General features: G+C 37.2%; 3 protein-coding genes across 3 annotated transcripts in view; 1 reads left to right on the top strand and 2 right to left on the bottom strand.

Moving 5' to 3' along the window:
- The window catches only part of LOC139116685 (death-associated protein kinase 1-like), a 31,990-nt gene extending 28,025 nt beyond the window's left edge, over nt 1–3,965 (bottom strand). The window contains exon 1 of the mRNA XM_070679271.1: nt 3,663–3,965. The gene's annotated coding sequence lies outside the window, so the exon portion shown is untranslated. The remainder of the gene's footprint in view (nt 1–3,662) is intronic.
- LOC139116693 (uncharacterized) overlaps nt 1–18,016 on the bottom strand; it is a 559,130-nt gene that overhangs the window by 203,414 nt on the left and 337,700 nt on the right. The window lies entirely within an intron of this gene.
- Nucleotides 11,307–18,016, top strand: part of LOC139116688 (macrophage mannose receptor 1-like) — a 35,526-nt gene continuing 28,816 nt past the window's right edge. The window contains exons 1-2 of the mRNA XM_070679276.1: nt 11,307–11,446; nt 16,417–16,499. Of these exons, the coding sequence (XP_070535377.1) occupies nt 11,407–11,446; nt 16,417–16,499 (123 nt within the window). The 5' untranslated portion in view covers nt 11,307–11,406. The remainder of the gene's footprint in view (nt 11,447–16,416; nt 16,500–18,016) is intronic.

Below are 18,016 nucleotides of genomic sequence, written 5' to 3'. Positions count from 1 at the left end.
CATTTGATGTCATGGTCAGGGTGCAGGAAGTAAATGAGTAAAAATGTCTGGTAGGTATATTTGTAAATTCTCATAGGTAGCTGTCCCAGAACTACAGTAGCCAACAAAACAGTGCAGTCATTGGTGAAAACAAGAGCCACTGAACCAGCAAAAACAATTGGTTCTTCTATTTCCTTGTCCACAATCTCCCCTTGGTTTCAGATTACACTGCCCCAACACCCAGGTTCCTCAGAAATGTACACTAAAACCAAAGAAAGGTTCTAGATAATCCCTTTCCATAAAGTCTATTTTGCTAAATAAAAGTAAGACATTCATATCCCCCTTGTTTTATGGCTGTGATGATGAAAGACAAGAATACAATGTACTCAACTAGATTTTTTTCTGGAACTTAACAAGTCCATAGCACCAAATTATTGAAATGACTAAAAAAGCTACAGCATATCTTGTCTTTAGAACTACATGTACCAAAAATAAGACAGAGCTGTACAAATTTCATCACCATAAGCATTAAGAGAAAACAGTCAACCCTAAGAATCCAGAAATTAAATTTGAAAGTGCAGGACTAGTATTTCATAAAAGATTATGTTTTCACGAAAAATTGAGAAAATTGGCCAAAAAATTTACAAATGGAAATTTCACAAAATTTTCACGAGTCAAAATTGAATCACCTTTAGGAACCTATGCATGACATGCAAGTTATTACACTTAAAGTTTTGAAAAATACTAGTACGATATTTTGTCACTGAGAAAAACAAACAAATTTGGACCTAAGTAGTTGCACATCCAAATATTAACATCATTTGGTCACACAATGATACAGTCATACAAAAGAACCAAACCAAATTTGAGATGACTTTTGAAAACAAGCTACCTCGTGGCCGATATAGCTCCGCTGTTTTATGTAGAGAATAAGTACTTGACACATATGTTGATGAAGAAGGTGGAAATATTTGATAGCCTATTTCAGTGGCCAAAAAAGCTGCAAAAGTACACAATTGAAGATAACATCATAATTTGAACATACAACATCAAGATCATCCCTAAGAACATGTCAACAAACGCCATCAGACAAGTACTTTTTGGGAATCAAATTTTTTGGCCAAAAATGGCAAAAATTGGCCCCCGCCCCCCGCCCCCCCGAAAAAAAAAAAAAAAATCAAAATTGCAGATTTCATCATCATTTCAATATATCATATTAAATTAACCCCTTGGAACCTGTATACTAAATATCAAAGATATCAGACGGGAGTTTTTGTAAAACACATTTTTTGACCAAAAGTGGCAAAAATTACCCAAAAATTACAAACTTGAAGGTTTTATCATAATTTGAGTACATAACATTTTAATCATCCCTGTGAACCTGTATACCAAATATTATCTAAAACGGAATGGAATCTCATAAAATTTCTGAAGCTTTCACAATTGGGACAATTATGTTTTAGTCATGGGCTCAACAAATTTGGTCTACCGGTACATACCGGTATTGACAGACAGACACGCAGACAGACTGGCACGAGCCTGACAGCGTGGTGACATATGGTGGGACATGGAGGCTGAGAAGGAATCCTGAACTCCATGACATCAATTCAACTGCCAACTTTCGAGACTTTGCCCTTTGCTTTAGAGCATAACTACATCCCTGGCAATTTGTTCTTCCCTTCTTACAAACAGAACAGAAGACAAGATGAGAATTGTGACATAATTTCTGATATCTACCAGAAGTAAAAGCTTAAGGAAATAATGGGAACTCTTACAAACTGCAAAACCTGCACTGTAGAATAACACATAGACCCTCCAGAAATGAGTAACATTCAGTCTTTTATCCTGGATGGGAGAATGCAGGAGCCCCCCATCTAATCAAAATCCCCCCTTAAAATTTTAAAGAATCACAAACACGGACATACTGCCTCTCTTCAATGTTGGAGATTTATGATTTTGCACAGAGTATGCAGAGTTTACTGTCTATGATGTAACATCACCTAGCTGATGTTATCCATGATCTGTTACCACAGTAAAATGATATAAGCTTCTGAAGGATGTGATACAGCTGAATGACTACTAACAAGACTTTGCCTCCAGATTACAAAATTGTGTTTGAACTGAAATGAAGTTTGGATGATTTGTTTAGGCTTCTATACACTTACTGGATGGAAATAAAGAAAGAGAGGAGTGTCTTTTATTTGATCATTGGGATACTGTAACATCAATTTGCTATATTAAATACCTTGAAAATCTTAATTGCATAACTTAAATTTGCATAATTTATTACAGTCCCCCTTAATCAGAACCATACTCTCCCTAAATTTTCCAGGTGCAACATTCCCCCCTGTGAGACAAACCTGGAGAAAACACTGAAACATTATATTGGTCAGCAGTATGTGGTATACCAATACTTGTTAGTATTTGTCAATAAAATTATACATGTATTTTACGTGTAAATTTTACATTTTACATGAATCTGCCAAGACAGTATCTGCAGCTGGAGAGGGAGGGTTCCCGGGACCAAAGCGCTCAACCCACCGCCGCCCGTCCCAAGTCGGGGGCAGCTGCAGTAGACTGAGAAGAGCTGATAACAGGATGTAGTGAAGCCTGGGCTTGATAACTGGAGGAACATCGCCCACACTGTACACGTCATAATAAAACGTTGATGCAGATCAAGCCAGGCAACGGCCACCACCCGGCCATGGTTTCAATCTCATGTGTATACCCTCTTCAACACATTTACACAAAAGTATAACATTATGTCACATGAGAGAAATAGATTAAACACTAGAGAAATACATAATCACCCTTTATTCTACGTCTATTCTATGCAGTGTATCACATATGCTATATTTAACCTATTACATCACTGATAATGACATCACTGGGTAGACATTACACTATTACAGTCGAGGTCGTTCACAAATAGACTTCACGAAAACAGATTATATTTCTCTCAGCAGCTTACTTCAAATCACAATATTAAATTTCTGACTGGATTTTGTTTGCATGAAAACCAAGCCGATGATGATCCACTGAATGGAAACTGAAAATAATCAGTGACCAGTTCAGTTGCAACAATATGCATGGCTGGGTCACACTCGGTGAACTGTATTCTTAGTCTTACTCTCCGACTGCTGTGGCATCACGCAGTCTCACTTCATCTCGCTTCAAGTTTTGCTGTTATATGTGGCCTTTAATACACCCCTCCTTCGGCGCAGTGTGAGTGTGTAGGGAGTGACACCATTCCACAGTACAAAATCGCCAGCGAGGTGGAAGCAAAGGCGGGCATACGGATCGCAGAAAGTCTTGACAAAGACACGAGCATGGAGCTAGAAACAGACGTTTCCAGCTCCATGAATTGAGCAACCACCGACTTGTGGAGGCTCTGCAAAACACACCTGTCCAACGAGTGACACCACACTGCAAAGGATTGACTGCAAGGATCTGGTTACTGTGAAACCTTCATGTGGTTATCTTCCCAGATGCTGGACACTACCCAGCCCGACAGTGCTACAGTACACACCACTGACGCTAACAGTGAGTCATGGCGCGCACACCCCAACCACCGGGTACAAACAACTACTACTACCCTGCACAGCTTGTCTTCAAGTTCAAATATAAACACATACATAAATAACGCAGACAACTGATGGGAGGCGTTTCATATTTATACCCACCTTTTTGTTTGGCAATTTCAACTTTCACTGTTTGTAAATACGCTTGCAGTTGCACCACTTCCAGACTAAATCCAATAAAAACTCACTAGTAGTAGTAGTAATTCGGTGCCATTTTACTTTAGTGCACGTTGCAGCCGGAGAATCGCATCTGACACCTAGCACCTGGACGTGTAGTTGTGTGCCACTGATCTGTACACAAAAACGTTTGTGGAAATAAACGCTAGTCGGTATGATCTAAGGTGTAACCTATGCAAACAACATAGTCCGTTTCAACACAACCGATGCATACAGCGACGGTACGGAGCCGGAAATCCCCTTGTTCCTCACTCCAAACTGACCTACAGTGTAAGGCGCCCTCAACTTGCAACTAAGAATTCTAACAAATGACATATCACTAGCGTATACAACAACTCGTTGTTGCTCTCGATTTGCAAAAACTGTGACGAAGAGCATTTGGGGTAAACCACTAAATATTTTAGGGTTCGTCAATAGAGAGAAAAAATGTGCAGGGCAAAACTTGTTTTGAAAAGTTGCAGCTATGCAATGCTTTTGAAAAACTACATTTTCGAGTAAAAGCCATAGTACAGAATGGACATTCAGGTTGCATTCACAAACACAGTTGAGTTTCGGATAAAAATTTCCTGACTTTTGAAGTCCCCCTTCCAACTAAAAAAAATCAAGCACCCCCTTCCAACTCATGGACATTTTGGGAGTTCCCTCTCTCAAATATAAATTACATCTTCGGTCAACAACTTTATATGTGGTGGCTCGGCCGGTCTTGTGCTGGTGAAGTTGCCTGCCGACAAAGGTGACACAATAGGCACATGGGGATTTTGCCATTTGTGTCTATGACGTAAATTCTATTCAATCCATGTTTCTGAGATTTTCGTCAAATATTTTACTTTGTGTTATAAAAAATGTGCGTTTATGAAAAGTAGTATGTCAAAGGAATCGTTTTCAATAAAAAATCACAAGAAACGAGATGTAACACTCTAAATTTTTTGGAAATCTGGACCAGCTTCGCTATTTCTGTGAAGATCTGTCAGTCAGCCGGTGGACGCACACATTTCAATATTTTTCACACACAAAGCAAAACACTTCTCTTTTCTTGTAATAATAGCAAAATTTGTCCCAGGAAAAATGAAAAATTGGTGACCTCCCCTCCAGAGGTGTTTGTTAATGTAATCTTCAAGGGGTGAGGGGCTAGAACAAATGTGTTGTGCAATAAAATTCCGACAAAAAGTATGTAGGCCTGAACCAAAAAGCGCACGTCGACGTCGCTGAACCACAAACCCCAGAAGATTTGATCGTTCATCCCTTACAAACGGGAGTCAGTAACTTGCGTAACTTGCTTTAGTAGGGCAGACAACGTAAAAATGGTGCATTTAACTTGGGTATAGGTACACGTTCCTTGATGGTGAGCATAGATACGGAGCCCAGTCAACAGCGCCATCTAGTGACCAAGAAAGTTATTTTCTCCCTCATTTATTGATATATGATCAAGTAAACACTGATTTTAGATTATTTTGATATTCTTCTCCTTCTTCTTCTCCTTCTTCTTCTTGTTATTATTATTATTATTAAAATTTATTCCAGACAATGTGTTCATAGCAGCATTACACTAACAAAAGGAAAGTTAAACTGAAATGATAAAAAAAATACAGAAAAAAGAAACACAGACATTAAGTAAATAATCACTTGCGAAAGAAAGAGTTAAATTATGTACAACTGCTTCCTCCAGAAACGGAAAATCTTACTGTGGCAATTCCAGTCTGAATTACATATGACAGAAATCAATGCGTTTGAAAATCTATCAATTCTGCATTTACAGTTGTAAATACTTTGTCTGATAACTTCGCCGAGACACAAAATATTGTTGGACACAAACATATTTGAAGCACTGCTACCAGCAGAAATTTAATCACCTCATAAAAGCCTCGTCAAAACAGTGTTACTCATAACTTTTAGTTTTGTCAGTAACGATAAATGGCAGCAATAAATATTTCTACAGTATGCAGAAAACACTTTCTTAACATCAGTAGAACAGTGTTTACATTGTCTCAATAGCATATTGGCTCTAACACAGAAAGTACGTCTTTGTCGTTCAATATCGACATCACCAGCCATCATTTCATTAGTAATAATAACATGCCGCAAGTGAGTGTGCTGAATAACAAACTTTGTGGTTTTGATAATATTTCCATAAAAGAAGCGTTAACATGTAAATTTCAAACAGCTTCGATAATCTGGCTAACATGCAAGTTAGACCATGTGATTTCATGAGAAGCCAGAATCCGTTGAAATTTGGCATTTTCGGCAATGGCTTTCTCTACGGTGGGTATTTAGTAGAAATATCATTACTGCTTGCTTTCCCTTGAAGTGAAACTTACTAAATACTGTACTCAAACTATAATATCGGAGTCTACGTCGTTTATTTATTTTACATTTACCGAAGACGTTTCTTAGTTTAAGAAAGCCGTATTCGAGAGAGAGTGCTTTCGGGGCAAAAGTACGAGAGGGGCATAGGCCCTACGCCTTCCTTTATTGCAATTTTGAAAACATCAAAAAAAGTTCAGAATTAGTCAAACTGGTAATGATCCAAGTATAATCTCGGGAATAATTATCAATGCCAAATTAAAGTCCGGACTGAAAATACGCAGTTATATAAACGGAACAAAAATATTGTCAAAATTACCCAAATTAATGCAGCTACTACTCTGCCACTGCTTACGGGCAGCGACACTGTCACTGCATACCGGCAGTAAAGTAAAGCATACTTGTACACAAGATCAGGCCGGAGAGTCACGTATAAAGACTAATCCGCGGCTGGATGAAATCCAATATGATGAGATGACGGAGGTTGTTCAGTTTTAGCACAGCCAACTGCTTGTCTGTGGTTTTCATCGTGTCCAAGATCTGATGCGGTGAAACTCTCCACTCTAAGGATTGGCGAGTCGGATATTACCTTTCTGTTTTGCTAGTTTGCAATCTCTGTGTGAAACTTGCTCACGACGGCTCGATATTCAAACCATATCAGTCACATCATGGTTTATATGCACTGCGTAGAATTGGCAAAATCCGTCAATTGTTGGAAAAACCCACCACAGAAAAGATGGTACGCGCATTCATCACTTCTCTACTGGAATACAGCGACGGTCTTTTGTATGGTGTTTGGAAATTTCACCTCAGACATCTTCGAATACTTCAGAATGCTGTCGCCTTGTCTCGACGACTAAAAATTCGACCATATTACACATTACCCATTGATTTACACTGGCTGCCGGTTGAAGCTCGATTTCAATTCAAAATCTTGTTGACGACCTTTAAAATAGTTCATCGTGTTGCTCCACTTTATCTCATGGATCTGATCAGAATGTAAACCCCTGCCAGAGATCTCAGATCGAGTGATTCGTTACGCTTAGTGCCACCGCGTGGAATGTTCAACAAGGCATACGGGCAGAGAGCTTTCTCTGTCTGCGCACCTTCTCTATGGAACTCATTGCCTCCTGAAATTCGCAATACTAGCTATGTTGACTGTTTTAAGCGCGATTTAAAGACTCACCTTTTTAAAGCACTATGTATTGGAAGGGTCATCATTTGTCAGTAAACGTTGATGCCTGATTTATTTTAACGTTTTCTGCCGTTTACTTCGTAGAATTTTAATCATTTTTATACTTTGGCTGTTTTTACTCTGTAGAATTTTTCATTATATTTCACCATGTACATTATTTTACCTTATTTGATTGTTTTTACGTTCTAAATTTCTTATCTTCTGCTTTGCTTGTATTTTATCGATGTAAATGTGTAAAGCGCACTGAGACGTGTGTGTAGTACGTTTTTAAAGAAATAAATATTATTGTTAAGACCAGGAAACTTGACAGTTATCAATAGACAATGGCCAAAAGGGACAATAATTGTATCATCAATGTTCACAAAACCATGTTGGCCATGGTACACGAAAAGAATGCACCTCCTTGAATGTAATGGTACAGTTTACTTCTATGCCTGTGTGGCTATAGTCATTTTACGATGAATACGTTGTTCACTTAGAGCAAAAATGATATGTGAATGATCAGTAAGTATGTTAAAATTGATTTTTTAAAAACGTTTTGTACTTAATTTTTTAAAATCATGTTGAAATGCTTATTCACACAGCCTGAGTATTAACATGCAGCAGTCTAATGGTACTGCATATTGACATTTCGATGTATATGAAATGCAACTGACAGCAAAATAGGTGCAAATAGAGTGAATACTGAGTACTTCAACATAATAAGATGCTGAACAAGAGATGAGAATTAATGGAAAACCAAAAATACTGAAAAGTACCAAAATTTTAGTTGTAATATGGTTTAAAAATTTGTATGGCCAGAAAAATTGTACCCATTGTTATACTTTTGCATGAGGAATTTTGAATTCTGGTATATTAGAATAATCAAATATTAAGAAAAAAGTCGGGAACACAATGCTTGATTTTCTACAAACATACGATGGAAAGTCACTGTTTTTAACGAAATTCACTTCAAATTAATATATAAAACAATTCTCTTGGATGTAATGTTTACATTCTCGTCTACAATAACACAAAAGTAAAATTTTGAACAGTAAAGATTCTAATTTAAATGAAGAAATGTGTGAATAAATGGAATGTTTTATTTGTCACCAAGTTTACCATGATTACACCAAAATTTTAGAGATTAAGCGTCTTTTGGTATGTGTGTCCTATGACCTATTTACAGTACAGAAATTCACTAAATATGCAAATCAGCTGATAACATTTTTACAAAACTTTCAGCATTTCAATTCATATGATCAATGTACTTCACAAGTCAGATAAACTCAGTATATTCAGCATTTATAATGGTCTTTTACAAATATTTGAAAACGTTTTCTATTTTTATTGCTGATATATTTTTGATTCCAACTAGATCTAATGACGATATCTTGGAGTTGAAGGTGAACGATCAGAATATTTCAGATAGGAAGTCAATGGCTAATGCTTTCAATATATTTTTTACAACAATAGGGTCTAAATTAGCTACGAAATTTCGCAATCCTATGGCAGAATGTACAATTAATTGTAATAGTCGCTTTGAATTTCAACCGATAAGTTCTGATTTCGTTGAAAACCAACTATCAAAGTTACATATTGCTAAGGCCACTGGTATTGATACTATCAGTGCCAGGTTACTTAAGTTTGCTGCTCCTCTTATTTCATCATCTTTGGCTTACATTTTTAATCTTTCTTTAGTGACGGGTAGGGTGCCAACAGAATGGAAAAAAGCTAGGGTTGTACCATTGTTTAAAGAGGGCGATAGAGCTGAGGTGGGTAATTATCGTCCTATATCAGTTCTGCCAGTTGTTTCGAAAGTTTTGGAGAGAGCAGTTCATGATCAATTGTATAGTTATCTTAATATGAATAATATCCTGAACAAATGTCAATCAGGTTTTAGACCAGGCTATTCAACAGCTACTACCCTCACTCACGTTACTGACAAGCTCCTTTGTAACATGGACAAGGGAAATTTAACAGGAGTAATCTTTCTGGACTTAAAGAAAGCATTTGATACGGTTGATCATGGACTGCTCCTCCTCAAACTGCACAAGTATGGCATCCAGGATTCCGCTCTTGAATGGTTTCATGCTTACCTATCAAACCGCTCACAAGTTGTTCAACTTAATTCAACTGTTTCCGATAGCATGGATATTTCTTATGGGGTCCCGCAGGGATCCATCCTAGGTCCCCTACTTTTTACTATATTTATTAATGACCTTTCTTCTTGTGTCAGCCAGTGTCAAATAATTATGTATGCTGACGACACGGCTATATTTTATTCAAGCAAGTCAATCTCTGAAATTCAGCAAGTTCTTTCCAATGAAATAATGCAAGTAAAGACCTGGCTCGATAATAATAAGTTAACTTTGAATACCAAGAAAACCAAATCAATGGTTTTCGGTACGGTTAGAAAGTTAAATTCATCATCACCACTTAACATTCAAGTTGCAGGAGATTTTCTTGAACAGGTTACGGATTTCAAATATTTAGGGATTTGGCTGGACTCTAAACTGGATTTTTCCATGCATGTTACAAAAATTGCAGCAAAAATTACGTCAAAGCTGGGTTTTCTATCTAGAATCAGACATTTCTTGCCTGTACATCAACGTAAAGTTTTGTTTAACAGTCTTGTTCTCCCACATTTTGACTATGCAGCAAGTATTTGGAGTAATACACATCAGAAGTATTTGAACATACTTGAACTCCTCCACAAAAGAGCCGGTCGACTAATACTGGAGGTTCCACGGGATACTAGAACAGAATCAGTGTATGAACGCCTAGGTTGGATTAGTCCATCTATTAGATGGAAGCGCCAACTAGCGGCTCTAACCTATAAAGTCATTAATAATAGTGCGCCAAGTTATTTGACAGAAATGTTCAATCTTTCAAATTCCATACATAGTCACAATACGAGACATGCTAGTAACGGCAATATTTACATTCATAAAGTGAAAACTGAATATGGCAAGCGAGCATTTTCATATTATGGTGCTTGCATATGGAATAGTCTGCCTACTCAAGTTAGATCGGCTCCTAGTTTGGCGACCTTTAAATATAAGCTTAAGGTTGTACACTTTTAACTTTGTGTGAGTGTGAGTGAGTGAGTGAGTGAGTGTTTGAGTGAGTGATTTTGTGTGTGTGTTTGTGTTTTGGTGCTTTTATGTAAGTTATTTGTTCTTGTTTTATTGTGTTGTCTTTTTATTTTTATCTGTTGGTGTAAATTTTCTCTTAATTGTTGTGGTTTTGATTTGTACATCTTGCATGACAGGAGATATTGGAAGAACAGTGTTGGACACTGAAATATCGGCCTGTATATGAATGACAAATAAATAAATAATAAATATATGTGAATTTAAATGATTTTAAAATTTAAAATCGCCAATGATAAAAATAGTGTCTATGAGTTTATAGGATCTGTCGACAAGGGTTTTGGATGGTCAGAAGTGGTTTTGTAATATCACTACATTTGTAGTTCATGGTGGTTCTTAACGCAATAGAATGTCAAACTATTATAATTTTTGTTTGTTTGTTTGTTTGTTTGTTTGTTTGTTTGTTTGTTTGTTTGTTTGTTTGTTAGACTTTTGCAATGAAAGTCATAACACGATCCAATAGTCGTGTTAAGCTGTGAGCACCAAGTGGTAATATGCGTTTTCCTTGTTTAAAAAGAAATCAAAATATTTTCCGACACCCCTAACACCCCCATAATTTTCATTTCAACCTTCTACGACCCCAAACTTTCAAGTCCCGCTTTGCCAGTTCCTGCTACCTTGCTACCCATGATTTGTGAACGCAGTTCTCATTAAGCGACTTTGAACCGTCCAGTGTCATGTTGCATACTAGTGCTTTTACGTGTTTTGACTTGATGTCACATTTCCCATTGTTGTTACGACCAGATTCAGATTTCGGCCATAAGAGCTACAGTAGCCATGGCAACCCATGATTTAACAATATATGCTGTCCGTCGCTTCTGTCCTCAAAGTCGTGTCAGCACAGGTTAGGGAATATCCATTTCCTCCGTTTAAAAATACAAGCAAGTGTCAGCGGAAACAGGAAACTGTTGTTGTTCAGAGATTAGACGATGAGTTCATCCATGTGCAAGTGACGATCATCACTTCTCCGCATTTTAGTCAAGACACCCAATGCTTCTGTACCGTGTTATCCATTATATTTGTTCGCAAACCGCAAAGGATGCAAATTGCTTTTGGATTCGTCACGGTTTACTTAAGCGGTAAGTAGATTACAAATAATTGATTTTTATAGAATCTAGCCCTGAGTGCGGTGCTGTTGGGGGATGCTATGTGTTCCCGGCGTTATACTGCCTCCATAAGGCCGGGAACAAACAGCATTGTACGCAGGGCTACACAGGATACGGCAGAATTTGTGTCATAACGGTTGAGGGGTGGGGTGGGGGCTATATACGTATAAAGTTAAGTATAAAGTTTTAACAGGAACTGCACAACAAACAACCAATATATCTGTAAGCGTCTTTGTTTGTAAGAAAGGATGTATCAACCAGATTACGTTAAACATTTTACGATCACATTTATCGGACACTGAAAGTGAATGAAGACAGTATTCTGGCAAGTCAAGGATAGGTTGACACTTTTTAAGGGAAATGCTGAGAAAATCTGCAAATTTTATAAATGTCCAAGAGTCCGCCGGAGAAAAGGTTTAATCGTGATAATTTAAGGTAGTATGCGTCTCGAAGGTGAAAGACTGAAATATTTGCTTAAATTTTCTTCAATGAGACTTTTAGCTATTCTCTTGCCAAATGAAGAATAGAAATCTGGCGTCACCGTGTAAAGTTTGATCCGAGAGAATCACATGACCTAATTATAACATTTACAAATATTTGAAATTCAAAGAAGCTGCCATCTCTGTTGTCATTCTATGCCCTAGGGGAAAATAACACGATTTGCGGCAAACTAAGACAGCGAAAATATTCTTACAAGGACTTTAAAATCAGCCTCAACGAGCGGTAAACCATGACAGTATTAAAAACATTGAGAGTCCGAATCTGAGGCTATGTGCTGTAACCTCCACAAATGTAATAACCTCCACAAATGTAATAACCTCCACAAATGTAATAACCTCCACAAATGTAATAACCTCCACAAATGTAATAACCTCCACAAATGTAATAACCTCCACAAATGTAATAACCTCCACAAATGTAATAACCTCCACAAATGTAATAACCTCCACAAATGTAATAACCTCCACAAATGTAATAACCTCCACAAATGTAATAACCTCCACAAATGTAATAACCTCCACAAATGTAATAACCTCCACAAATGTAATAACCTCCACAAATGTAATAACCTCCACAAATGTAATAATCTCCAAAATGTAATAATCTCCACAAATGTAATAATCTCCACAAATGTAATACCTCCACAAATGTAATAACCTCCACAATGTAATAACCTCCACAAATGTAATAATCTCCACAAATGTAATAATCTCCACAAATGTAATAATCTCCACAAATGTAATAACCTCCACAAATGTAATAACCTCCACAAATGTAATAATCTCCACAAATGTAATAACCTCCACAAATGTAATAACCTCCACAAATGTAATATCAACCACAATTGTAATAATCTCCACAAATGTAATAATCTCCACAAATAATCTCCACAAATGTAATAATCTCCACAAATGTAATAACCTCCACAAATGTAATAATCTCCACAAATGTAATAATCTCCACAAATGTAATAATCTCCACAAATGTAATAACCTCCACAAATGTAATAATCTCCACAAATGTAATAACCTCCACAAATGTAATAACCTCCACAAATGTAATAACCTCCACAAATGTAATATCTACCACAATTGTAATAATCTCCACAAATGTAATAACCTCCACAAATGTAATAACCTCCACAAATGTAATAACCTCCACAAATGTAATAACCTCCACAAATGTAATAACCACCACAAATGTAATATCAACCACAATTGTAATAAAATCAACCACAAATGTAATAAAATAGTCAACCATTAATGTAGCAACCCGCAACCACAAATGTAATAAACAAATTACCCACAAATGTAATAAAACTCAACCATAAATGTAATAAACTTGAACTTGCATATGTGATCATTTGTTTATCAATGCCCTGAGTAAATAATAACTTTAATAAGACTAGTGTAATGTTATTGCATACTTTCCTGAAACTATAGGTTTCCTTTCCGAAACACAGAATAGAATACTTTGAGAACGCTATCAGAAAACGGCCAGGTACTGATCAAACCATTAGATAATGGAAGTGGAACAGCAGTTCTTGACACTGATAATTACATGATAAGGAAGCGTCAAAATAACTCGTAAACCAGTGATACCACACAATTAGTTTATGACAGATGACCCAGAACAAATAACAGAGAAATATAAAAACCTTATAACATAAACTTACGACACAAAACATGTTGACGACAACATATATTCAATCTAGTCACGTAAAAAACAATACGAACACTACCTTGAACACAGTAGAACAAAATTAGACATCCTGGCATCCTTAGTGAAGGAACAAACTTCAAGTGGGAAAACATAGGAATACAGACAATCTATCGATTATTCCACACAATTTATCCACTGAAGACGAATTTGAGGCAGTTGATTAACAAAGTACGGCAATTTTCGAAAAAACGGCGTTAAAGGATCGTAGTGTTATACAGTCTTCCCCACTCTGGAGTAGAGACTGCACTGACGTTCAGATTACAGCTGTGTCTCGCCATGACCGATCAGTTCTGTACACAAAACAGGGAAACGTAAAATACACTTTCAAATATACAAAACACACTAAACGCAAACAATTAAGAAATAAATAATGTGTGGAGTTGCTTTCCTTTTTACATAGATCAATATTTAAGGGCTAATTCCTCAATTGCAACGACAAAATAGATTTATTACATTTATGGTTGATAAGTATTACATTTATGGGTGTTGTTTTTATTACATTTATGGTTACCATTCATTACATTTGTTGTTGGTGTTTTTATGACATTTATGGTTGATTTGTGTTACATTTTTGGGCGATATTACATTTATGGGTGCATTTTATTACAATTGTGGTTGATATTACATTTATGGAGGTTACAGGTGCATTCTACCATAAAGGTTTCTGAAATAATCATTGACATTGTCAGATGTTTCAACTCTCGAAGAGATAGTACTCTTTAAGCGTGTTTAGACATGTGGCTTCAGAAAATCGATAGTATTTGTTGTGATTCAGACGGCAGAAGCCATCCAAGTTGCCCTGATTGCATAGTTTATGAAAGAGTACGTTAAAGTCGATTTTAAAAAGGCACTCCCACTTGGTAACATTTTTAAAACATTTTTTTAATGCCAACGGTCGATATTTGACGTGGCGACTCCGCGCGGATCGCGAGATATCGATAAAAACATGTCATTTCCCGAGCGTATTTTTCACATCCCGAAGTTTTACGACCGTTTCTGGTTATGACCCGAAATCCCCCGAAAGTGTGTTGTTGTGCTGATTGACGATATTCTAGGGAGTCCAAAAACGTTCGAATGACGCAATTAATTTACCTGCTACTGCGATGACTTTATATACATCATTATCAATGCCCTTACCTCTGGTAATTCTTTTTTAAAACTTCTCCTTAGTTTTTGTCGTTTTCATTATTCTCAATCAGTTGTATTAAATTTTTAAACAATACCACATAGATATCAGTTTTTACGTGTAAAATATTAGTTGCCTCTGATGACTACATTTTGTCGTCTGCCACACAGTTACGCGTGGTTCGATACATAGTGGTCGCCGCTTGGTATATGCGCGCATACCACGCGGCGGCCACTATGCATAATATGTATCAACCGCACCTATCTGTACTAGTCACCTATGCGAATTCTGGTGGAATCAGCAAAGTAACTTTGTTTTTCGTTTTTTTTGCCAAGTCAGTAGGACTCGGCTTTCTCCCACGGGACATGACCGCTCACCGACGCGAGTGGTTCTGCTGTGGCTTACAGCAGCGTCAGCGTAGACTCGTACTCCATAGCTTAGTTGACAATGGGCCCAGTGCCGAACGTTCTATGTTCGGAAGCTGAATTCAGGTGGGCCACCGGAATTCAAACTTTTACTTTTTTGAGGACATGTTTTTATCGATATCTCGCGATCCGCGCGCAGTCGCCATGTCAAATATCGACCGTTGGCATTAAAAAAATGTGTTTTAAAAATGTTACCAAGTGGGAGTGCCTCTTTAAAATTAAACTTAACTTACAGAACAGAAGACAATATATTGCTTCGCAAGCTATGTTGTTTCAAAACTTAGCTCTCATCTCTTGATTTTGTTTGTAAAGTTGTTTCACATTAGGCAAAGAATTAGTCTGCCCGTAAAATCGATCCATTGGTGACCGAATTTGGAGTCAAACAACGTCAACTTTCAGGTCGATTACATGAACACATCATGTCTCGTAATTTTAGCTCAGCGAAATTTAAGCTTGCTAAACCGAATGTGAAAGAAATATATATATTTCGTGTGCATGTTTAGAGGGGATTTCCCGTTTCCTTGACTAAATTTATCCTAAACCGGTTCAGAGATTTACGCATATGACGTACCCACTCGCAGAAATGGAATAGTTCGACAAATTGCCAAATCGCAAATCTCTGACGGCGAAAGCAAACGAAGAGGGGAGGACAAGTCATGTGATGCAGGGTACGGCAGATGGGGCTTCTGGGGAAAGGCACAGTAGGTGGACAGAGTTCCTCCACCGGAACTAACAGTTGCACTCTTTTCAAACATTTGGATATCTTTCTAAAATATATCAGACTGAAATTCTACATGTAAAATATTTAAGCCATTAAAAAGCCTCTTAAACTCAACAGGTCCCAGCTTCTGACACATAAATAGACAACGCGTACATACACATCATCTATTCATTGCTGTTCTCCGCCTATCTGTAAGTTCTCTTATGTCTCGCAGAAGCGGAAAACGAGCCAATGGCTACATTTAAGATTTATCATATTAACATAGATAGATAGATAGATAGATAGATAGATAGATAGATAGATAGATAGATAGATAGATAGATAGATAGATAGATAGATAGATAGATAGATAGATAGATAGATAGATAGAGGCATGCATGCATGCATGCATGCATGTAAGTACCTATCAGGGAGCCTAACCAGTGTACCTGACCATTTTGTCCATCAGTATACCTGCTCCTTTGTCAATTTTCCGGAGGGTCTGCAGATTGTCCAACTGGATGGATCGAATCTGAAAATAACTGCTTCAAGGTAGGTAAACGAAATACCGGCTTACCAGGTAGACTAAAATTCGCTTAGGCAAAAGTTGGTTTTTATCTATACTTTTGACCAGTTCAGTCCATATATCATTTGAGCAAATATTTGTGTTTCACTTTTTTTAAATTATCAAGACAAAACCTTTTCTCCGGCGAACTTAGGCTTTTCATAAGAAATCTTTGACATTTACAAAATTTGCAGATTTTCTCAGCATTTCCCTTAAAAAGTGTCAACCTTTCCTTAACTTGCCAGAATATTATCTGCATTCACTTTCAGTGTCTGATAAATGTGATCGTAAAATGCTTAACGTAATCCGGTTGATGGATCTTTTTGCTTACGGTATGATTATATTTAGTTTACAGGAGACTTGGGGGATTGAAAGTCAACAGTACAGCGACACTCGAGGCGCTTAGATCTCAGATTTAATTACTGCTGCATTCACAAACACCTCTTGGGGGAGGGAGATTCTAAAAAAATTCGCTGACTTTTCAAAAGCCCCCTCCCCAACAAACACAGAATGCTTTCAAGCCACCCTTCTGATTATTCTATAATTTTGTAGACCCCCTCAAAGGAAGGCAAAATGTGGCCGATGTAGAGCTTCGTCCAAACATATCATATCATAAAACATAGAAGCCCATTGGGCAAACTATTAACATTTTTCATATTACAAACAAGCTATATCTCAACATTTATACCTGTTGGATGATTAATGTTAATGTACTTTTTTGAAGTGGCAGGTAAAAAGTGCATGTGTGTACAACAAAGATTTTTGAATTTCATCGACAAAACTGATCACTGTACACGGTAGTCTATGAGAAAATGATGAACATGTTTTTAGTCCACACGGACATAGTCCGCGGGGACTAGTGGGTTTGGTCATGTCCGTGCGTCCGTCCGTTTGTGCGTGCGTGTGCATGCACGTGTTTCCCTGCGTGAGTTCGCGTGTCCGTCACCAAACATTGCTCAGACATGTGTGATCCAATTTCTTTCAAGTTGGTACAAGAACATTGAGCTATCTCATGCATATGCACGTCGATTTGTTTCATGGTACGATCCAATATGGCCGCATGGCGGCCATTTTGTGACACTTTTTTCATGTCTGGAGCCGTAACTCGGACATGTCTTGACAGATTTTATTCAAAGTTGGTTCAAGGACATTTACTTATGTCATACATGTGCACATCAATTTTTTGTGATACAATGCAATATGGCCGCCTTGCGGCCATTTTCTTACAATTTGTTCATGAACGGAGCCATAACTCAGACATGTCGCAGCTGATTTCATTTAAAGTTGGTACAAGAACACTAATCTAAATCATACATGTCCGATTAATTTGTTTCATGATAATCACCACCAATGACCATCAAAGAAGTATATATTTTTCGCCCAGAGTCACCCCACACTAGCTTGCTATCGTCTCAATGGGGAAAATTATGAAAACATTCTTTACAATACTTATACTAAACTAACTAAATCTGTGCTTTTATAAGGTTTAACAAATTATTATTTC

Source organism: Ptychodera flava, chromosome 18, assembly GCF_041260155.1.
Source record: "Ptychodera flava strain L36383 chromosome 18, AS_Pfla_20210202, whole genome shotgun sequence".
NCBI lineage: Eukaryota > Metazoa > Hemichordata > Enteropneusta > Ptychoderidae > Ptychodera > Ptychodera flava.
This window is presented reverse-complemented; position numbering and strand designations above follow the sequence as displayed.